The sequence below is a fragment of the Ictalurus furcatus genome, chromosome 4 (genome assembly GCF_023375685.1).
Source record: "Ictalurus furcatus strain D&B chromosome 4, Billie_1.0, whole genome shotgun sequence".
Classification (NCBI taxonomy): domain Eukaryota; kingdom Metazoa; phylum Chordata; class Actinopteri; order Siluriformes; family Ictaluridae; genus Ictalurus; species Ictalurus furcatus.
In genome coordinates, this window is record NC_071258.1 from 19451565 (window position 1) to 19476643 (window position 25079).

The 25079-nt window shown below is 39.5% G+C and overlaps 1 protein-coding gene across 3 annotated transcripts in view; it reads right to left on the minus strand.

Annotated features, from left to right (window-relative positions):
- The window catches only part of rasgrf1 (Ras protein specific guanine nucleotide releasing factor 1), a 415815-nt gene that overhangs the window by 339328 nt on the left and 51408 nt on the right, over nt 1-25079 (minus strand). For all 3 annotated transcript variants that reach the window (XM_053623247.1, XM_053623248.1, XM_053623249.1), the window contains exon 3: nt 24658-24805. In XM_053623247.1, coding sequence (XP_053479222.1) covers nt 24658-24805 — 148 coding nt within the window. The remainder of the gene's footprint in view (nt 1-24657; nt 24806-25079) is intronic.

The window sequence follows — 25079 nt, forward strand, 5'->3', positions numbered from 1 at the left end:
AACCTTAAAGACATCCATATAAACACTACTTCAGAGTGCAGCGTAAGTTTCAGTATACATGGTGCTATAACTATGACTTATAATTTCCATGTTGGTGCAATCAGGAATGGCCCATTGGTAGCCATGCACAATTTGAAGCTGACGAAACAACGCATGACCAAGACCACCCCCCACTTGTCCACACTTCCTGCTGCCAGTTTGTAGTGCTATGACTATGCCCAGCAATAATGACATCCATGTGATCAGTCCACAATAACAAATAGAAATCTAAATTTTGATCTAAATCACACAATGCACAGAAAAGTTATTAACACTTCTGCCACACTTCTTACTGCCAGTTGGTGGCGCTATGACCATGACCAACATTAGTCAAATCCATGTGTTCGGCCCCCAATACCAAATATAAATCTCAATTTTGACCTAAATCACACAATGCAAGCAAAAGATATGAGCTCTTCCTATATCTCATTTATATGCCATAAGTTTATCGCCACACCATGGCAACACCGTTCCATATATCAAAAATCCGTTCACACTTTAGCATCTTCAATGTCTTGGCATGATGTTGGCCATGTTTGGTGCCTGTCACATAAATCACCTAGGAAGAGTATTTTGAAATCCAGAGCATGCGTTTTTTTTTTCAAACAAACCAAAATGGAATACTTCCTGTTGGGCGAAGCTAATACAGGCCAAAGGGGAAAATGTGTGTAATGGTGAGAACAATGTCGCCACCAAAACGTGTGACAATCAGATAAACTGTGTGGCAACCACAGTGATAAACTCCTTCAGAAATGTTAGGGGCGCTATGGAGTCCACTGGCCACAACCAAGACAAATGACAAAATAATTATAGAATATTGCAAATCTTTGATGGGTCTACCAAGTTTCAGGAGTTTTTGAGTATTTCAGAGGAATAAAATATGCATGTGCATACTAGGGGGTGCTGTGGAGCCGATGAAGAACTATGCCAAATTGCCAAATTGTGATAACATATCAAAGGATATACTAAGACAAATGAATGTGTAAACTTTCCTAAGTTTTCAGCCATCATAAGCCCCTCAAAACACCGCAAGAAAATTTCAAAATCCTACAATCCATCCAACATGGCTATGTGTTGTTGGGTGGAGTCCAATAAAACCAAACATTGACTGAGTTTGGTGGCGCTGTAGAGCTGCTCGACCACACCCAAAACTACACACTATAAAATTTTGATTTTACACAGGTCTGATGTGTGCCAAATTTCTTGTTTTCACCCATCACAAATGGCTGAAAAACAGGTGAATGTGTTAAAAATGAAAATAAATAATAATAAAAATAATAATTAAAGCTGCAAGTAGCAATGAACAGGCCCTCACAACCGGATGCATTTTGCCAAAGGAAAGCCATTCCATTTTTTTTTTTAGAAAATATTAGCAATTACGTTAGGATGGTATAAGGATGTAAAACATAATTTCAGGTGGCACTATGACTATAACTGAATATTGGCATGTAGATAGCCTCAGGACAGGTTTTGTACAAAACATCTGAAGTTTGGTACAGGTTGAACCTTCAAATTTTGCTGTTGCCCATATGCCCATATGCCCAATGGTTGGATCTCGGCTGGGTCATCATCATTGAAGCCTGTCTAGACACAACTCACAAACCCAAAGATTCAAGTGTGTTCTGCACTCATATTCTCAAGAACAGCTGGGTCTCCACTCCTCTTCTGCAATATATAGAGTATTTTCTAATCAAGTAAATCATATGAGTATGTATTGAGCTGGAAAATGATAAGTATGTACTGAGTCCTGTATCTTCTAGTAGAGGAATATTTAACCGCATGTAACCATAGCAACTAAAGACATGGTAAGTGCATGCTTATGTAAGGAAATGTTTGACTACATACAATGTCTTAGTCAACTCCTACATTATGTCATAGTAATGCTTACAGGAGAGCCATAATAGGGAGTGTATGTCATTGTGACTGGGCCCTCAGGCCAACTTGGCTTAGGGAGCCTTAGTAGGGAAAGTCTGCCCTTGTGCTTAAGGCGCGAAGGCCAACCTGAGGTGGAAAGGTTAATGATAATGTAAAGGGCTAAGGATGTTAAAACAGGACACTGTGGTGGCCAAAAACTACATTTGGACATATGATTATGTTGAAAGAGTAAACTTTGTAAGAATAAAACCTTTTTAAAAAATTCATTGATTGGACTTGCGCCACACTTGTAAACAGTATATGACTAGAAAGGGTTAATGGTGGTGAAAAGACAGGTCGTTCCAAAAAAGGAGTACAACAACTTGCCTAGTTGAGCTCACTGTTGCAAGACAACATAAAAAGCCCATGTCATGATTGTATGATTCAGACTTTTTTCAGCGGTCTCAGCTTTATTTTGACTTAAATAAAGATTGATCTTTTGACATCCATAAACGCTTGTCTCTATGTTTCTGACTTAGGTTGAAGAGATTTTCTACAACAATTTCAAGATCATGTCTGCCTAACAACAGAGAGCAAGCTCTGAGTCGTTTTAACTCTGTCATAGTTTTGACAGAAAGGCTAAGATGAAGCAACACTTCATCACCTTCATGCAATGGATCTTCAACCAAGATCATACAGGGCTGGCTCGACTATTGGGAGAGGGAGAAGAGTGCTGGTTCCTCCCTACATTCATAGTGTATCACCCCCACAAGCAAGGTCAAAACTGAGTCGTGTTTCACTCCAGCGCCAAACATCTTGGAGTGCCCCTCAATGATGTGTTGCTGACCAGATCAAAGTTGAACAAAGGTTTGCTGGGAGCTCTGGTACATTTTCTATGTAAACAGGTCACCATCACTACAGACATCAAACAGATGTTCCAGATCACAGGAACTTCCTCTGATTCTTCAAGAACAATGACCCTATGGATAAAGTTGTCAAATACTGGATGCGGGTCTGTGTCCAGTACCCTCAGAAAGTACTGGAACAGCAAAAGTAAAAAAAAAATTTAAAAAAAGAGGGAAAACACCCTTTAATCGTTTCTGGTCGCAGCCACATCAGGGCTCTTCTAATCAACTACTACCACAAGAGGGTCAAGCACCAGGTCTGGGTCTTCACAGAGGAAGCTATACACTCAGATGGGAACTGGATTGTTGGAGCCAAATATTACACCGCAAGACATCTACAAAGTGTGTGATATGTAACAAGCTCCAAGATAAGACAGCTGAGCAAAAGATGGCTTACCTTCTATCTGATTAGCTAAGCAATGAGCTGCCCTTCACCAACATAGATATTAATATGCTTGGCCCTTGCAGTTACTCTAGTGAATGCACCCATGGAGGTGCTGACAACAACAAGAAGCTGGGAGTGATCTTCACCAGCCTCAGCATGCATGCTGTTCACATAGAGCTCATCAAGGCCATGGACACATCAAGCTTCATAAACACTCTTCGTTGATTCCTGATCCTGGGTCCCATGAAGATGATCAGCTATGACTGGCATGAATTTCAAGGGAGCCTGCAAAAAGCTGAAACTCCTACAAGATGACCAACATCTCCAGGTTCCTCAATGAAGAAGGCTGTACATGGGTCTTCAATCCACCCCATTCCTCTTACACGGGTGTGTGGGATAGGATGATTGGGGTCTCCAGGAGGATTCCGGATTCCATGCTGTCCCAGATTCAACCGTCTAATCTTACCCACAAGGTTCTGTCTACTCTTATGGAAGAGGTGTCCAACATAATCAATGCTGGACCTCTGACAACTGTCTCAATGCATGCAAATGCTTCACCCCTTCTTACTCCAAACATGATCATTATTCATAAAGTCTGCAGTCCTCGTCCTCCTCCAAGGTGCTTCATTGATGCAGATCTACACCGCCAGCAATTGAGAAGAGTCCAGCACTTTTGGGAGAGGTGAAGGCCTGAGCATCTCTTTACACTCCAAAGATGTTCCAAGTGGCAGAAGAGCCAGCCCAACATTAAGGAAGGAGACCTAGTGCTTTTTCATGATACCCAGGTTAAGAGAAACCAGTGGCCCATGGCTGTGGTCATGAAATCCTTCCCTACAAGCGACAGTAAGGTCAGAACGTTGAAGCTCATTGTTACCAGAGGGTTACATGGACTCTTACTTAATCTACAGGTGTTTAATAGTGTCTTTAATACTGATATTTGTGTTTAATACCAGCTACCTATTGAAGCTACCTAGTGCTACTTCAGTCAAGTCAGTCAAGAATGTTTAGCTTTCTGGTGATGTGTGCCTCGCTACACACTCTGATGCCAGAAAAAGAGCTGCGTGACATTTTACTGATGCTGCCCTGGCTAGAACACTTACCCTTGTCAGGGTACCTGTCGAGAATCCCAACACCCATGCCAGGGATCCCTCCCCTCTGAGGGCAGCTCTGTCTTAGGTCCCCTCTGAGTATTGGGAGCTCCAAGAGGTCTTTACTAAACAGAAAGCCCAGCTTCTGCCAGTCCATCATCTGTAAAATTGCCTTTGACCATCTCCCTGGCAGTAGTTCTCCCTAGTTAAGAGTTTTATTCCTATCAGGCTCCATGCATAAGGCCATGATGGACATTCAGGAAGCAACACCAGCTGTCTTACAGCATTAAATCAATGAGGTCTTAAGGGATGCCTTACCACTATGTGTTTGTCTACCTACAGTAGATGACATTCTCAACTACAGTCAGTCGATGGACGAACACATAGTTCATGTCTTAAGAGTTCTCCAATTGCTATATAGTGTATATGGCCTATATAGCAGCCTGCTAGGTTTGCGCTCCAAAGGAGTCAGGACAAGACTCGCTAAGGTATCAAACCCAGGCCCCAGGTTTTCCAGTCGGTTTTAGAGGCTTTTTGCCAGCTTCTATTGTCAGTCTGTCATCAGGCTTCCACCCCTGTCAAATGGCCAGAAAAAGAGAGTAAACCAAGATCTTGAACAGATTATATGAAGGCTGGCCTCCTCCAACCCATCCACCTGGGCTGAGCAGCTTATCTGTGTGGAGTATGCTCACAACACCTTGTGGCACTTGTCACTATGTATGTCCCCTTTCTTGGATTCAGTTTGGGTATACTCCCCCCATATTCTCAGAAGACTGACGTATGGGTCCCGATGGCAGAACTCATTGTGTAGCACTGCCATCTGGCATGGCAAAAAGTCCCAAATGCCCTCCAGGCCACCTCGGTTACCCAGAAATGGGATGATGATCAGAGACTCAGGCCCTCCTACTGGCCTAGACAATGGGTCTGGTTTTCTGCCATGGACCTGCCCCTCTATATGGAGTCCCAGAAGATGACTCCACGCAATATAGGTGGATTGTTCAGAGAACAAACGCAGTATCTTGTTCAGTTGCAGCTCCCCACACTGTAGTAAACCTTTCAACCTTCTAATAAACCTTCCAAACTCATGTTCGATCCTCTCCACCTGTCCAATGGCCTGCTTATTCTGTATATTTACAGGATCAAGCCCAAAGGGCTGAAACCCTATTTTAATTGTAAGGATTTTTATTTATTTATTTATTCATTAATATTATTCTGCCATAAAACTTCTCGTGCAGACCAAACTATAAGGCCTACAGAGCTGAAACTTTGAGGGAAGGTAGTATCCGAGAGTACTACAGCGTCACAACGTTTCGGCCTGATCGGCAAGATGGTGGCGCTATAGTGAGCATGTTTAGAAAAATGGCCATAACTTTTGAACAGATTGTCACAGACTCAAGTGTCTTATGTCTCTAGAATCCTTGAGACCAGCCAAACAAAACTTATATATATAATATCCGATTTCATTTCTGCCTGAAATAAATTTCCACTATCTTGGATTTTTTGTAAAACCTACTTTTGTGAACTAGTCCTAGGTTTTTCATCCGATTGGAACCAAGCTAGAGCCAAACGAATTTATGGATTGTCATTATCAAAAGTTATCAAAAAAAGTTTGAACTTTCAACTTGAGATCGCTATGGTATGTGAAAACACAGGAAGTAGGTGTGGCCACTTTTGAAATAAAAACTATTGCACAATAATACTTTGGACGTGTTAGATCAATAGTTATAAAAAAAAAAGGTTAACTTTTGATTTACCCTCACAAGGACACTAAATGTTTGACATTAAAATGTTTGAAGTGGGTGTGGCCACTTTTACATAAATGGCTATAACTCTTGAACGGAATGAGAAATTTTCACCAAACTTGGTTGACTTATGTAAGGTCTCGGTGTGAGGGCACACTTCAAAAATGGAGGAGTTTGGCCACTTGGCGCTATAATAGTAAAAAAAATTAAATGTCTGTATAAATGGTGTGTAAATGAATATCATTCAATGTTTCAGAAATACACATTCTTTGTATCATACATTAGAGCTTCTGATTCTGAACAACTTTGCCTCTAGGTCCACTGCTGTCAATCAAATTGTTGATTAAATATTTTAGATTATTTCAGAAACCTAGTTTCGCAAAATAGTCCTAGGTTTATTGCTCAACTGTAATAATCCTATAGCAAGATAATTCTTTAGACTACATAAAGTAGTACCTGAAATAAGGCTTACCATTATACCCAAATATCCATGAAGGTTTTCCACACATGGCAGGTGAACTGTGGACCTCAGTCAGTCATAATACCCTCTGGAATCCCATAAGGGTAAAAAGACCTGTTTGAACAATCCCTTCTCCCCCAGTAAGGCAGTAGGGAGTGACTTGAGAAAGATCAATCTACATACTTTAGAAAATCTATTGACAGTCAATATACTGGGGTTACATCTGTATGATGGTGGGAAGTCACTTACAAAATTCCACTGCTAAGGGTGGCCAAAGCTGTATGGGTACTATCATAATCTTCCATACTAGAGATTGAGGAGACTTAGCTGTGGCATATGTGCTGCATGTTGACATATTGTGCTACGTCCTGAATCAGTGTGGACCACCAATGTTGTTGTTGCAGTATTTGTGGGTTGTGAAAAATACCTGGGTGTCTAGTGTGACTGCCCACATGCGTAGTTTATTTTGTACATATGTAACAGTGTTGGGTGTGAGGTCAGTGTCTTGTGGGTATCCTGTCTGCTCATTAATTTCCATGAGCATGAGAGCGAGGATGTATGAGTCTGGAATCTGGAGACACGTGAATATATTCAAGGTTGTGGCTGTCAGTTAATACAAGAAATGGATACAGAGCTCTCTCCAGCCAGTCTCTCAACTCCTCCAGTGTATAGTTGAATGCCAACAGCATAGTATCTTTCTGCAGAGATAGTTTATGTGAGTAAAAGTCACATGGGAGTTTGGAAGGGCTACCTTGTCATTGTGATAGAAAAGCTATGATGCATCCACCACCACACTGTATGGAAGTGGTAGGTCAAGGTGCTTGAGTATAGGAGTTGATGTGAACCTTCTTGAAAGATCCTTGAAGGCTTGTGTTGTGGCTAAATTCCATCTCAACTTTCAGTAGAGAAGTGACGGTGTGAAAATCAGGCCTTGGAATAGACTCCTGAGGTGGAGAAGAGTTTTGAACTCCTACAGACAGCTCAATCAGAAGCCCCTTGCCCTATCTCTACCAGATTATGGGAAACCTTTTCATATGTGGTATTCTGTGGGTGATGTGAGGTACAATGCCATTGTTATCCAATGCTGGGATTCCTTGAACTGCCATGGAAGCCTCCAAGAACATGTAAGGCCTACAGGAAATCTTCATTCATAGCAGCCATTTCCTTCTGAGCCTGCTGGCATAAGCAGGGTTGAGGACAGTTTCTTCCATGAGGAGAAGAGGATAGAGTTAAAATTGTTGGCCCCACACATTAAACTAGTCACAGACCACAGAAACAATCCTGTTGAATTCATGGTACATGAAGGAGACCCCCATTCTGTCCAAGACTGGACATTTAGAAAAGTTTTAACCCTCTGCTGAGCCATGGGAGATGCCCATGTGATGGTTCAAGCCAATGCCACGATGGCAAGTGTTATACATGATGGGCAGTAATCACCATAGGATATGGACATAAAGAGACCAAAGGACCCCGTGCAGTCAAATATCCAATGGTGGAGCGCAGGTGGCTGAATGTGAACATTTACACAGACAGTGTCTACAACCTGATCCATTATCACCTATCACTGTGGGAAAGAAATGGTTATCACATTTGCAGGCATGGCAATCAAACATAAAATGCTCACCCAGGAGCTTAGCCATCATTAACAAATGGCTGCCCATTAAACAAATATTATGACACAAGGGGTCATTTCTATGCAGGTGCAGCTGCCAAGCATGCTGTATGACAAGAATCAGCCAAGAGGAGGATTTTCCTGGATGAGTTGCTGAACCGGTGCTGATGGAAGAAATAGAACCTGTCAAGGAATTGTGATGGTTTATAAGTTCCTTACTCAGTGTATGAAGTCTCAGTTTAGGAACTTGAACATGAAGGCACTGCTGCTACACTAAGAAACATCTCCAAGAACTACTGGTGGCCTAAAATAGGAAAAATGGAAACACAGCTGGCTGGCACTGTTGCCAGCAGTCCTGATGAGTCTTAAGAGTGGCCCCACAAATCCAATTGTCTCACACCATTTGAACTGATGACACGGAATCCTGTCAATATCAAAGGATTCAAGTTATAATATAATGAGTCTCTATTGGTCACATATACATATGCAAAGTGAAATTCTTTTCTTTGCATACCCCAACATGTCAGGAAGCCTTCCGATCAGTAACCCAGAGCCTTAACCGTCAAGCCACCACTGCCCACTGTTATGTAGGGAAAGGGTGTACTAGGTTATGTTATGAGGAATTGAAAAGGTACTTGCAGGTTTTAAGTGATTTGATACAGGACAAAGAGCATTATATGTGGGAGAATTTGGAGAGCAAAGCAGACATCACAAATCAAGAAACAGATTTAGGTAACAGTGAAATTGGATCACTGATCATTGTACGTTATCTTACCTCCAAAATGTTGCAACCTAAATGGGAAGGCCTGTTTAGGGTAATTTATATTACATCACATGCTTCATGTCTCTGTACTCTTGATGGTGTTCAATGGAGGAATAAGTTCCAATTTAAACCCCTCTTAGGTGGTTCATACTTTTTTTTGCAGGTCCAGGCTGACATTAATCATGATGAACCTACTTTGTTCATCATGCATCAGGAAAACTGAGAAACTGCTTGAATGCTTTGTCTGACTGTAATTATATTGAATCTGGGAAATATCCTGGCCAATGGCAGCTTAATATATTGTTTGCTTCTTAGTCATCATTCTAGTCCAATTTCCCCCATATCAACATGCTGGGACCCTCTGGTTGTCTTATGCAGTAGCAATACTGGTGATATGAATGCCACTAAATACCTCGATCTTGATATCTTGATAATGGAAGATGATAAGATCAAACCTCACATTTAACTTCAAGTTTAACTTCAATTGTTCAACATGAATCTCATTTGTCTGGCAAAGGCATTGATGGTGGCCTTAATATAGCCTTTCCCAAGAAGGAGTCATTTCAAAGGACCCAAAATCTCACAAGTGCCAGTGCAACATGTGCAGATGATTTGAACAAAATAACTAATTGACTAGTACTGCTAATTAGGAAGTGCAACACTACGTGGTTTGCATTCATCCCTGATAGACAATGTATGGCTCTTACTTGTATTACATTATATGCGTTCTACTTATGTGGAAATTCTAAAGGAAACTGTCTTTTTTTTATTGGCTCTAAAACTCAATTTTAATGCCATTTCAGTCCTCTCCCCTTTTATGAAAATGGTTATTTGTGAGTCTTTGTAGACATTTCAAATAAAGTCAAACTATCGTTGCAAAGGTTTACTTAATCAAGACGATATTTTCATTGACATTACAGTTTTGGTGAAAAATTGGGTCTGTTAGTTCCTAGCAATACATCTGCTGATTCATCTCTGAGACATTCTGTTAAACCATTCTGTTCAATAGCTGAAAATTTCTGACTAATCATAAATGCTCAAATGATGGGCAGACTCTGCATGAGTCTGAAAAAAAAAAGTAATCCAAAGACATGGTCAAAATACAGGCACAGGTCAGGTGATATACAAACAGAGTAAAGAGGGTTAGGCAAAATCAAGAGCTATAAACAGAATAGGGTCAAAAACAGATTACTACACAATAAACAATGGCTTCCTAACAACTGGTACAGAAAGACACAGAGCGCATACTTCATGCCAAGTGAGTGAACTGAATGTCCTTATATACTGTGAGTGTGCTGGAATGAGATTGAGTCCAGGTGTGTTATTAGTAGTCAGAATTTAGGTGAATGTGAATGGGTCTGGGTGTTGTAGTCCTTAGAGGCCATTTCTGTAGGCCACGTTGTGTGTTGGGAATTGTATTTGGACGCCGTTTCCGGCACTGACATGACAGCAGTGTTCAGTGTCTAATGTTTACTCCAATACTATTAAAGAAGGGAAGTATTGCTCCTGCTGTAATTTTACTGACACTCAATATTAGCAAAATTAGCAGTGCTATCATGTCCCCAGCCCTCTGTGGCCTTTGTACCTTCTTGTTTCAGTGACACCACTTTCGCTTGCTACATGCCGATCAGCAACTTCACCTATTATGCCCATGGGAGTCAGATTCTGAAGTATTTGTTTAAGATGATATATTGATGCTGATTTATGATGGATAAGATGTACATTTATTGATTCCCCTGAAGGGGAAATTCTATACTAATTTCTATACTAAATTCTATACTAAGTTCTATGGCTATATAGGCTCAGTTGAAAATATATAATCATGATTACATTTTATTATAACACATACAGTAGTTAATAAAATATAACCTTGATTTTGATTGAATACTCATGTTTACACATAAATGTACAGTCATGGGAAAAAAAGAAAGTACACCCTCCAACAATTCTATTTTTTTATTTAACATGGCCTAAAGAACAATTGTGTGGTCCTCACCAATTTCTACTGCATAAAGAAACAATTAAGCTCAGCTGATAAAAACAAAACACAACACATTTTAATATGTAGTCATTATTTTCCCAAAAAGTAAACCAACATTCAGAAACTAGGTCGGAAAAAATAACACCACTGTATATATGGCCAAGGTCGTTTCCTAATTCTCTAACTGAGAAATATTAAGAGTACAGTCTGATTAATATAAGGACCTGTAAAAAAAAATCTTTAAAGCAATTCTTGATCTCCACAGAATGTGTGCTAATGAAACCAGTTGATAAACTAATCTGCAAAATAATATTATGCATGATTTTAATTGTTTAAGGGCCATGACTTTACTGAATTTGTCACCAAGTAATTGTTCTGCTTGGGTTGTAAACTTAAACTCAGATTGGAGTTATTCTTTTTTGAAATATCTCAGGGTCAGGTGAGATCCAAAGAGCATCAAGTTGTGGAATTAGAACATAAATCTGATCATTTTGCTTTGCACTGTTTTTTTTAAATTATAGGTGAGCAATAATGCAGATAATGAGGGGGGATCTCTTTTCTTTAATTAATGTCTAAAAAGATTATGGTGATATTTTTATGGCAATAGAGTTGTAAAAGCACTGCCAGAAGGGAGGAGAGAGTTCAAACAGCAGAGTTTGGGAGTGAGGAGCTTCACTGGAAATGGAAGTGCCATGTATAGTGGTGCAGGATCAGGGATGACAATACTACCATATAAGCAGGGGACTTAACCTGGGGGAGCAGTATTTTTCTTGAAAAAAAATGTAATCAATCTAGGAGTATGAATGGAGTGGACTGGAGAAAAAAGAATATTGTTTTTATCTGGGTTGAAGAAGCACCAGACATCTACTTGGCCAGATAAGGTTAAAAAAAATCTTGCCCAGAAAGACAGCTAGAACTATGCTTAGTAGAGGAGTGATCTATGATAGGATTAAGAGCACAATTAATTCAATTAAATAAGTGTTGAGGTCTAGAAGACGTGTAATAATTTTGTTGATAAACCCGAGGTCATCCTAATTTGGGGCATAAATGTTAACTAAAGCCATCAGTTTATTATAGAGGTGAGCAAAAGCTATTATATATCTCCCATGGGGGTCTGCCCCCCTGTCAGCACCCCTGGATTTGCTTACAAATTCTGAATGAAAGATCTGGCCTATCCATCTCCTAAAAATTGTTTTATGGTCTGCAGGACATAAATGAGTTTCTTGGCAGGGGGGCACTGCTGAGCTGCCAATGTAGTAAGACGCGAAGTTGGAGGCTCCTGCTAATTTCGATTAAAATTGTAATTAAATTGCGCTTTTCGGTCATACAGTAGATTTTGACTCATTCTACTCGTTTCTTTTTTGTTTGCACATTTAACTTTGCAATACGTTAAAATGTCTGGAAAGGGGGGGGCGCTGTCGAGCAGGCAATGGAGTAGGTCGGGTTTGGTTTGAGCTCCCGTTGAACTTCTGTTTTATTTTAAGTTAATAAGTGCTTTTCATAACTAAATACTGGCAAACCCTGCTTTGAACAAATTCCTTAAGTTAAATGTACATATGTATGCGTGTAGATGGTGACTAATTTGCATAAATATAAATTCGCAGAGTCAACCAAATCTAGGCCCAACACTGCCTCGTCCACGAGTTCTACTGCCTCCCCAGGCCCGGAGCCCCCACCTCGGCCAAACAGCCAAGGGATGGATGCTGAAACCCTGAAGATGGATATTCTGCCTTCACTAAGGGCCGACATTGCAGCAGCGATAAAAACTGAGCTGAAAAGTGCACGTGCTGAAGATTTCGACTTTCTTAAGAAAGAGTTGCAAGCGGTGAAAGAAGAAATAAAGAACAATACGGCCGCAATTCACTCCGAAATCGACCAGATGAAAGCTACAATTAAAGAGGTGGAAGGTGGGCTAATGACCTGGTCGGACGAAGTGGCAGTTTTACAGACTACGGTGAATGACCTGGCAGTAGAGGTGACTGGACTCAGAAATTAGTGTGAGGACATGGAGATGTAACATCAGATGTAACTGAGGAGATGTAACATCAGGATCCTGGGGGTGGTGGAAGTGAACGGATCAAGCTCTAAATCATTGGTCTCAAAACTACTGAGAGAAGCGCTGCAGCTGGATAGAGATCTGTTTGTGGACCGCTCTCACAGAAGTCTGGGTCCTGTGAGGAAGGATGGGAAACCACGCGCCATCATAGCCAAACTCCACTACTACCAAGACTGCGTTGAGGTACTGAGCCGGGCGTGGTCCCGAGTCCCGATACGGCTCAACAGTGAGACGATTGCTATCTTTCTGGATTATACCACGAGTGTCGCTAAAGCCAGGGCGGCATTCAATGAGGTCAGGAAGTTGCTCCGTAACCAGCAGGGAGTTCGGAATGGCATCCTGTTTCCAGCCCGTCTCCGCATCACGTTCAACGGAGAGGAAAAGGAGTTAACGGATGCAAGCAAAGCGATGAGCTACGTCAAGAAGAATATTATTACTACAGCAGAGGGCTGAGTGAGTAACATTGCCCTGGCTAATTCATCGTCTCTGAACTCTGACTGGATGATAACTGTTTGAACAGACTTTTACTGTAATAAGGAGGATGATCAACACCGCTGTCTTATTTTTGTTATATACGGGCTTGCAGGGGAAGAGTTCCTGGCCTTAATTTATCCTTATTATTATAATTATTTTTTTTTACGCAGTAATGTATGGACATGCAGTTATTGTTTTTCGTTTATAGGGCTATAAGGCCCTGGCACAGTCTTGGACTTAACTTGGGTTGTACAGTATTTACCTGAACATCATGGTTTCAGGGTGTATGATACTACAGTGTGATAGGATGCACTTTTTTGAATTTACTTCACACCATGATGCTTCCACCTCCAAACGTCACTACTGGTATAGTGTTTTTTGGGTCATGTGTAGTGCCATTTCTTCTCCAAACATGGTGTGTGGTATGACAGCCAAAAAGTTCAATTTTGCTCTCATCTGACCAGACCACACTCATGGACCACACTTGTCCAAATGAGTTGCAGCAAACTTTAAAGGAGATTCGACATGCCTTTTCTTTAGTAATGGAGTCTTGCAGGGTGAGCTTGCATAGAGGCCATGGCAGAGGAGTGCACTAGCTCTTGTTTTCTCTGTGACAATGGTACCTGCTGCCTCCAAGTGTTTCTGGAGCTCTTTCTGAGTGGTGTTTGGCTCTTGACTCTTCTGACTTCCTGGACAGAAATCTTGCGAGGAGCTCCTGTGCGTGGCCGGTTGATGACGGAGTGATGTTGCTTCCACTTTCGGATAATAGCCCCAATGGTGCTTACTGGAAAATTCAGAAGTTCTGAAATACACCTGTATCTGATTTCATTAATATGTTTCGCATATTAATAAGGTTGCAAAGGACTTGGGAGAGGTCTTTGCTTTTACCCATCATGAGATGTTTCTTGTGGACACCTTGGTAACAAAAAGCCTTTTGTAGACCTTCAATTTACTAACCCCACTGGTATTAATTTGCACAGACATGAGGTATAATTATTTTCTAACTACTTACAGATTTCAGTTGGTTCCTTGCCTTACCTTGGAGAACTGCTTTTTCTTAGTGTGTTCAATACTTTTTTTTCGTGTGTCATTCCACTTTATTACACATAACTTTATTTAAGGACTTTTATGTTGTGAATTCTTTATATTTCTGGATTTCTGAAGTTAATACTGATGTCTGGTGAAAATTTCATGTCAATAACCCCATTGGAAATATATTTACTTAGAAAAATGTTGATGCATTCAATACTTATATCCCCCACTGTAATAGGAGTGAAGTGGCAAACAAATTTTTTGGCTGAATAAGTGTTGGTGTGGGTCTTCCTCATGATAATATTCTTTGCAATAAATGATCTCCTGTACAACTGATTTGAACATAATGACTTTGGTGTTTCAAGCAAAAACCACCAAATACCACTTAAACATCGTTACATTATGATAGATAACATAGGCTACTACATCAAGCATGTTGCCAAATAACGTGTACCTTAATACCTTCTCTATGCCAAGAAAATGTAAGAAAATATGTTTCAGTGGATTTTCAACATTTGCTTTGGTTGAGAAAACATGAAGAAAAAAAAAACACACACACACACATATATATATATATATATATATATATATATATATATATATATATATATATATATATATAATACAGATTAAATGTGCCTAAGGTGCTTTTGCTTGCTAAGAAGGCATCAAGCTTAGAATGACCATTAATTTAAGGGTCATTCCATCTACAGTGGTGCAATGTAGGTTGCATGACAGTTTTTTGTGGTGTTGTTTTTCCTGTGAAGAAAAGCAGTAAGTAACTTCTGAGCTGTAGTCACAGGCTTTTATCAGGAGAAACAACACAGCTCTGTTTGACACTGCTCATTTGTAAAATACCCAACTGAACACTATACTTCCATATTTGGATAAAATCTATTGATGCATATCAACTGTACACCTGTACCAACATGACAGATCAGGCTGGTTCTTCAAATCTGGCCCTCAAGGTCCACTGTCCTGCAGAGTTCACCTTCAATCTCAAACTCACAATTTTTACAGCAGAATGTGATGGGGCAGCCTCCCAAACCGCTTTCCTGCCAGAGGCCGACGGGGTAGCCTCCCAAGCCGCGTTCCTCCCAAGTTGTGGTCCTACTAGAGGCAGATGGCATGGCCTCCCAAGTTCTGTTCCTGCCAGAGGCCAACGACACAGCTTCCCATGCAATGCTCATGCCAGAGGCTGACAAGATGGCATACCAAGCCCTGCTCACATCTGAAGCCTACAAAATGGCCTCACATGCCACACTCCAGTCTGATGGTCGATGACGCGACCTCCCAAGCCATGCTCATGCCAGAGACTAATGTCATTACTTTCCACAACATGCTCAAGCCAGAGGACAATGAGACTACCTACCAAGCTCTGCTCATGCCTGAGGCAGACAAGATGGCCTCCCACGACATGCTCGACATGGTTGAGCTTTGGTAGGCGCTTCGGAGGGGGATCTGTCATGGATATTCCATTAAGCTTCAGCATTCAGCACAAGGGGATATCCATGACAGATCCCCCCAAGGGTGGGAAGCATGTGCTTCCAGGTTGTCATGCTTTTGTTTTCTTTGCCACGCATGTTTTGTTTTGGTTTATGTTCTGTCTCTGCCCTTGTCTTGTGATTGGTTGTTTTCCTTATCTGTCATCATTGTCATCAGCTTTTCCCTGTTACCCCTTCTGAATAGTTAATATATTTATACCCCCATGTTTCTTTGTCTCATCCCGAAGTATATGCTCAATTGTGGTCTCTGTCATAACAAGCCTCGTTCCTTTGTTCGTTGTTCCGGGTTTTAACTCACAGCCTGTTTTTTGATTCACTTGTTTTGCCTTACCTTGTTAAGTCTGTTTGCCACTCACCTGACCATTGCCTATTTTTTAATTTGAAGTTGCCTTTCGATTTTTGGATTTGTCTGCCTGTCTCTTTAATAAAACTTATTTTTATATACTTCATTAATATTTTAACAATGTCCACATCAATCAAAAACAACCAGTCTGTTGCACACAAGCCATAAACAAAACAAAATCAAATATATTATTATTATTATTATTATTATTATTATTATTATTATTATTGAGAACAAAAAAAAAAATAAAAGAAAAAAGAAGATACATATGCAGCATTTTCATAATAACACAATGGAGGAAAAACAATAAGGAACAAGCAAACATCCAATATGCATAAACATAATATACACATACATAACATAACCAAATAAACAGGGGTATATAAATTTATAATACAATTGTTCCATTGTGCTGGAATCTTGGAACTTATGCCAAGAGACTTCAATGGTTCTTTTATTAAATGACATGAGTTTGCCCATAATATAGAATCTAAGTTTTTCTAAAGATATAAGATCCTTTATAATAGTTAGCCAATCCCTATATAATGGAGGGTTATTGCTAACCCATTTGTTCATAAGGGCCTTCCTTGCCAACATCAGCAAAGGATGCACAATATCTTTATGTTCCTCGAGAGGAGGAGGCAAAATGCCAAGTAGCCACATAGAGGGTGAGGCTTGAACTGTTATGTCATGTAACAAATGTCTGAGAGGGCTTCGCAGATCGAAAACCAAAAATGTTCTCTCTCATTACATACCCATAGACAGTGGAAAAGGGTACCAAGGGAATCTTTGCACTTCATACATTTAGGTGAAACCTGTTTGTTAAATTTGTTACATGTATATGGTGACATGCCTGATGTATTATGTTAAACTGCATTTCTCTAAATTTATTGCAGACAGAAATAGTAGCTTGAAGTTTAATGATGTTTTCCCATGAAACAGCGTCAATATCAAACCCAATGTTTTTACTAAAAGATTTTTGAAGATCAGTAAACTTATTCTGCTTATACTCATATAACATTGAGTAGAATTTAGATATAAACTTTTGGGTGTCTGTACTACAAAGGAAAAATTGGTCATAATTTCCAATGAAGAGTCCACCATTTCAAGTACTAACATAGTGTCTAACCTGTAAATATTTATTTAAATCTTTTTGCACAATATGGAAATGGGATTTAAGCTTATCAAAAGTCATGAATTCACCTTTGTAAAAGAGATCATATATATGTTTTACCGGCTTATTGCCATGAGAAAAAATATGATCCCATTTTAGGACATAAACCAGGATTATCTACCAAAGAGGAGAGAATAGATAAGGGTTGTTTATAATGAAAAAACCTTTTAATAGAGGACCAAACTTGTTGAAAACATAAGAGAAAAAATTCTTCAATTCAAAAGGAATTGAAGTCTTTCCATCTAAAAAATTAACTAATTCAGAGGTTCTACATAATTCCATTCTATTACAACGCAAAAAGCATCTGGCGGTTTATGAATCCAGCCCATAATTATTCTTGCTTGTATTGCCTAGGAAAAAACTTAAAATTAGGCAATGCCCATCCACCCTTACCTGTTGGTTGCCGTAAAACATCCAACTTAATCTTAGGCTTCCTACCTGCCCATATAAATCTGTATATAAAATCATTTATTACTTTAAGATCATTTGAAGACAGTTGAAGAAAGGACATAGAAAGAAGGTATCAAATTCTAGGTAGATTAATCCATCCATCCATCCTCTATACCGCTTATCCTTTTCAGGGTCACGGGGAACCTGGAGCCTATCCCAGGGAGCATCAGGTGGGGTACACCCTGGACAGGGTGCCAATCCATCGCAGGGCACAATCACATACACACTCACACACCCATTCATACACTATGGACACTTTAGACATGCCAATTAGCGTACCATGCATGTCTTTGGACTGGGGGAGGAAACCACAGGGAAACATGCAAACTCTGCACACACAGGGCCACGGTGGGAATCGAACCCCCAACCCTGTAGGTATGAGGCGAACATGCTAACCACTAAGCCACTAACCACTAATCATCTTAATTAAATTTATCTTTCCTAAAAAGAGACAGGGACAGCAGACCAACATATCGAGTCATTCTTAACCTGTGCTAGCAATGGTTTTATATTTAATGAATATAATAATGAAAGCCTGGGTGGTATACGTATGCCCAAGTATGTTAGGCCTTGGGGTACCCATCTAAAATGGTCTATATAAAAAGGCTTGGATTTACTATGTGTCCCCATTGACATGATTTCAGATTCATGAAAATTTACTTTATAGCCAGAGACCGACCCAAACTGTTCAATACATTTAATAATTTCTGACAAAGCAATTTCAGGCTGTCTAATAGTGAGAATAACATCATCTGCATAAAACATTATTTTTTACTGTTTTACCCCCCCAAATGTACACCATGATTTTTTTTCATTCTGTCATACATGTATTGCTAGGGGCTCTATTGCAATTGCAAACAATAGAGGTGAGAGTGGGCAACCTTGACATGTTCCACGGTGAAGATCAAATGAGGCACAAACGTCATTAGTTATTATAGAGGCTTTAGGATTAGTATACAACAAACTGATCCACTTAGATAAGTTATTTCCAAAGCCACATTTTTTCATGACCTCAAATAGGTAACCCCACTCCACCCTATCGAATGCTTTCTCTGCATCGATTGATACTAGAAGGCCTGAGTCTGAAGTCTTTTCAAGATAGTTCATAATATGAAATAGACCGAAAGTATTATAGTGAGACTGACGACCTTTAATGAAGCCTAAATTCAGCATAAATTATACTGGGAATAACTGGCTCTAATTGTTTTGCTAAAATTTTTGCCAATATTTTTATCGACATTTAATAAGCTTATAGGCCTGTATGATCCACATTGTTCAGGTCTTTTCAGTTTTTAAAAATAAGTGAAATTACTGCTGTATTCATAACATCAGAAACAGAAGATTCCTCATATGCTTTAGTTAAGGCCTTCAAAATATAACCGCTAACCTTATCCTGAAATATCTGAAAACATTCAACTGGATAACCATCAGTACCCGGGGATTTCCCCAGCTGTAAAGAGGAAATAGCTGACTTAGCTTCTAGCAAAGAGAGAGGGGATTCTAATAAATCATGTTGTCTGGTAGTTATACTTGGGATTGTTAAATTTTAGACTATGTGGTTTATCTTCAAAAAAATATAGTGCAAGATAGAACTGTCTAAAAAATATTGTTCATTTCTTTATCATCAATACATCTTCTCCCCTCTATATCTCTAACAGCTGAAATAATTTATTTGCCTGGTCTTTCTTTAAGTTTTTCCAACAAACAATTTGCTTTATTTTCCATCTCAAACAAGCGCTATCTAGCAAAAAGAACATATCTCTCAGCCTGTGATGTCATTAGGTTATTTAATAATGTTCTAAAATACTTTAATTGAGTCAGTATATCTTCTGATTTCAAGATATAATACTGCCTTTGTAAATTAGATATTTGCTTCTCTAATTCAAATTGTTTAGCTATTTTTTCCTTGTTCTTTTTGCTTAAGTAAGAAATTATCATGTCTCTGATATATGCTTTGTAGGCATCCCATAGCACAATAGAATCTGTCTCTTCTAAATCATTAGAAAGAAAATAACAGTCTGTTTGCTCTCTCAGACATTCAACAAACTGCTCATCTGTCATATGATAAGGATTCGATTTCCAAAATCGAGAGGCCTTTGAGCTATCCGTGAGGCGTATAGAGATAGTGACCGGGGCATGGTCAGAGATGGTAATGGGACCAACGTTTGCTTGTCTGACCAAATGAGCCATATGACATGAAATAAATATATAATAAATACAGGAAGTGGTCTGATGGGGATGTGAAAAAGTAAACTCTGAAGAGGTTGGGTTGTAAAATCTCCACATATCAAAAAGATTCTGTTCATGACAAGCCTTACATATTAAACTAGAAACTTGTGGGGCAAGAATAACTGAAGGAGATTTATCTATAGTAGGGTTAAGAAAGCAATTCAAATCATCACCCAAAATGACATTATTAGAATCTAAGCTTGCCAATCTACTAAATACTTGTACAAAAAAAATTCTCATTAAGATTATTCGGGCCATATATACATCCAATAACAATTTCTTTACCATAAAATAGACCCTTTATTAAGACAACTCAACCTTTTTCATCAGAATATTGTGTTATTAACGTAAACAGGAGGTTTTTAAATTTAATAATATACAGACACCACATCTTTTTGTTGAAAAAAAGAATAGATTTGCCCAACCCAGTCGCTGCAGAGCTTTTGATGTTCCTTATTATTTAGGTGAGTCTCTTGTAACAAGGAAATTTGAATCTTATCCCTCTTCAATATACAGTATCTCACAAAAGTGAGTACACCCCTCACATTTTTGTAAATATTTGATTATATCTTTTAATGTGACAACACTGAAGAAATGACACTTTGCTACAGTGTAAAGTAGTGAGTGTACAGCTTGTGTAACAGTGTAAATTTGCTGTCCCCTCAAAATAACTCAACACACAGCCATTAATGTCTAAACTGCTGGCAACAAAAGTGGGTACACCCCTAAGTGAAAATGTCCAAATTGGGCCCAAAGTGTCAATATTTTGTGTGGCCACCATTATTTTCCAGCGCTGCCTTAACCCTCTTGGGCATGGAGTTCACCAGAGCTTCACAGGTTGCCACTGGAGTTCTCTTCCACTCCTCCATGACGACATCACGGAGCTGGTGGATGTTCGAGACCTTGAGCTCCTCCACCTTCCGTTTGAGGATGCCCCACAGATGCTCAATAGGATTTAGGTGTGGAGACATGCTTGCCCAGTCCATCACCTTCACCCTCAGCTTCTTTCGCAAGGCAGTGGTCATCTTGGAGGTGTGTTTGGGGTCGTTATCATGCTGGAATACTGCATACTTTGCTTCAGTATGTCACAGTACATGTTGGCATTCATTGTTCCCTCAATGAACTGTAGCTCCCTAGTGCCGGCAGCACTCATACAGCCCCAGACCATGACACTCCCACCACCATGCTTGACTGTAGGCAAGACACACTTGTCTTTGTACTCCTCACCTGGTTGCCGCCACACACGCTTGACACCATCTGAACCAAATAAGTTTATCTTGGTCTCATCAGACCACAGGACATGGTTCCAGTAATCCATGTCCTTAGTCTGCTTGTCTTCAGCAAACTGTTTGCGGGCTTTCTTGTGCATCATCTTTAGAAGAGGCTTCCTTGAGGGATGACAGCCATGCAGACCAATTTGATGCAGTGTGCGGCATATGGTCTGAGCACTGACAGGCTGACCCACCACCCCTTCAACCTCCGCAGCAATGCTGGCAGCACTCATACATCTATTTCCCAAAGACAACCTCTGGATATGACGCTGAGCATGTGCACTCAACTTCTTTGGTCGACCATGGCCTGTTCTGAGTGGAACCTGTCCTGTTAAACCGCTGTATGGTCTTGGCCACCGTGCTGCAGCTCAGTGTCAGGGTCTTGGCAATCTTCTTATAGCCTAGGCCATCTTTATGTAGAGCAACAATTCTTTTTTTCAGATCTTCAGAGAGTTCTTTGCCATGAGGTGCCATGTTGAACTTCCAGTGACCAGTATGAGGGAGTGTGAGAGCGATGACACCAAATTTAACACACCTGCTCCCCATTCACACCTGAGATCTTGTAACACTAACAAGTGACATGACACCGGGGAGGGAAAATGGCTAATTGGGCCCAATTTGGACATTTTCACTTAGGGGTGTACTCGCTTTTGCTGCCAGCGGTTTAGACATTAATGGCTGTGTGTTGAATTATTTTGAGGGGACAGCAAATTTACACTGTTACACAAGCTGTACACTCACTACTTTACATTGTAGCAAAGTGTCATTTCTTCAGTGTTGTCACATGAAAAGATATAATCAAATATTTACAAAAATGTGAGGGGTGTACTCACTTTTGTGAGATACTGTATATAAGATTTTCTTTCTTTTAATCACATTATTTATCCCTTTAAGATTCCAGTCGCATACCTTCATATATAAACTATTTTGCATATCTGTAGATACTTTCTAATACCTCATTACAAATGTTACAAAAATCAACACTCCCTTTAAAATAAAATAAATCACAAGAAAGTATCCTCCACATGTAGTTCATCCATAAACAAAATATCAGCTTATTTCCATAGTGCTGTAAGAACTGGCATCCTGCATAACTAAGAACAAAGCATGAACACATACTACAAACAAAACAAAAAATAGGTAAATAAGTAAAAAGTATAAGGAGCATTTGGAAGCCTCTCACATCTATCACAGAGAACCCAATGAAAGTAAAATAAGTAAAGTACCATTACGTAGAGAGATGAACCAAAAGTTTAAATAAAGCTTTTTACTGCAATTGCATCCATCTCAACCTGTCTGCATTATGTGACACTATGAAACTGCATTCATAATGGGGTTCAGCTAGACTAGACGCAACCAGGTCTGATTACTGCAAACTCTGTTCAATCAAATAAACACTTAAATAGAACTTTTTCAACAGCATGAAGTTGGTTAAAAGGTCTTACACAGTTGCACACTATGCCAAAGTTGAAATAAGTTCCAGAAATTATAAGGAACAAGTTGACTGAACTACATCAGTCTGGGAAGGGTCACAAATCTATTTCAAAGGCTCTGGGAAAAATGGAAAAACTCAGCACAGTAGTGAACCTTCACAGAAGTGGCCGACCTTACAGAATTCCTCCAAGAGCACAGCAACGACTCATCCAGGAAGTAAAAAAAAAAAGCCAAGGAGAACATCAAAGGAACTACATGCCTTTCTTGCAACAATAAAGGTCACTGTTCATGACTCCACTATCAGAAAGACACTGGGGAAAAATGGCATCCATGGAAGCATGGCGAGGCAAAAACCACTGCTAACAGAGAAGAACATTAAGGTTCATCTGAATTTTGCTAAAACACACCTTGATGACCCTCAAACCTTTTGGGAGAATGTGGACTGATGAGTTGAAAGTGGAACTGATCTCCAGTTAATGGAAGCTTTTGATTGCAGTTATTGCTGCTAAAGTTGGCACAAACAGATTTTAAACTTAAGGGGACAATTAGTTTTTTACATGCGTGATAGGTGTTGGAATTTTTTTTGTTTTTTTGCTTCAATGAATAAGCAAATAAAAACTGTATAGTGTGTTTACTCAGGTTGCCTTTGTTTTATGTTGTATTTCCTTTGAAGATCTATAACTATTTAATATGAGATGTATGCAAAAACAGAAGAAATCAGGATGGCGGCAAATACTTTTTCACAACACTGTAGCTGCTATAACATACTGTAAGTGATGCTGAAGTAAGCCGGAGGGTTGTGGACACCTGACCATCACACCCATAGGAGCTTTCTGAATATCCCATTCGAGATTTCCTCCCCACCTTTTCTGTTATAATAACTTCCATTCTCCTGGGAAGGCTTTCCACTAGATTTTGAAATGTGGCAATGATGCCAGGAGAGGAGGCCTGGGGAGGAGTTGGCATTCGAGTTCATCCTATAGGTGTTCAGTGTGGTTGAGTTCAAAGCTTTGTATAGGCCACTCGAGTTCTTCCACACCAACCTCAGCAAACCATGTCTTTATGGACTGTCATGCTGGAACATGTTTCAACTACACCCCTTAGTTCCAGTAAAGAAAAACTGTAATGCTACAGCATACAAAAAAATTATATACAATTGTGTGTGATAAAATATTAGAATGGGCACATTAATATAAAAGCTCTCATTTTGCTACAGTTGTAGTTATTAAATGCTGCAATAGAAAATTATTCAACACCTCCTGATTCGAGAATTCAACCATGGTGTGGAATGATTATTGTAATCAACACACATTCTCAAAACTCAGTTAAAAGAAAAATGATTTGACTATCAATCAGGTGTATTGTTTAAAATGCCAGCAACCCCATTGTAAAACACCTTCCCGCCTCCATGCCAAAATTAGTCTGAGTGTTCTCATATACTGATCAACTGAAAGCATTTATCATCATGTTTCTGTACAGAGATGCAACATATACAAGAGCTGGCAAAAGATCCCATGCAGAGCACCACATTTGCCCTTTAAAGTGAAGTATTTATTTGATCTGGTTGACAAGGAACACAATAAAGACCACAGATCTATTGAAGGGATTATTATTTTTTTTTTTTTTACAAGAAAAGAGGAATTTGACTGGATGGTTCCAAGATGCAAATGCTTTTATGAATTTGCAAAATGATGCAAAAGTTTCTTTATCTAAGAAAGATCCACTCAGTTACTAAGAATATCAGTGAAATATGTTGCTTTTGAGAAATATGGAAAATTTAGTTGTGTCATGTGAAGGGATTTTTTATTTGTTTACCGCTGTATGACCATTACCTGTTATTGCACTTCAAATTAACCTTACCTCGGATTTTAAGCGCTCAATTTCAATCTCCCCATCTTCTATCTGTTGTCGAAGTTGCTTTGCAACTGTTTTCTCTGTCTCCACGATTTGAAGCAGATGGAGATACTTCTGCATTAAAGTCTCATGCTCTGTGGCCAGGTTTCTGTAGCTGAATGTGCAAACAAACAATATCATAATATAAACTATCATATTATGGGTCCATCATTACACATAATCATAACACTACACAGGTTGTCTGGACATACTGTGAATTCACTATTTTCACAATTTATCAGAAATGTTGTGACAGTGTTTTTTTTCCTCAGCACCCAGCATCCTGTGAAACTGCCATGTGTTACTCTAGAAATAATCTGTATAAGTATTCTTCTAGTTTATATTTGAAAATGAAGCCTGTGTAGGTCTCAGAACAACCATGCAACCAT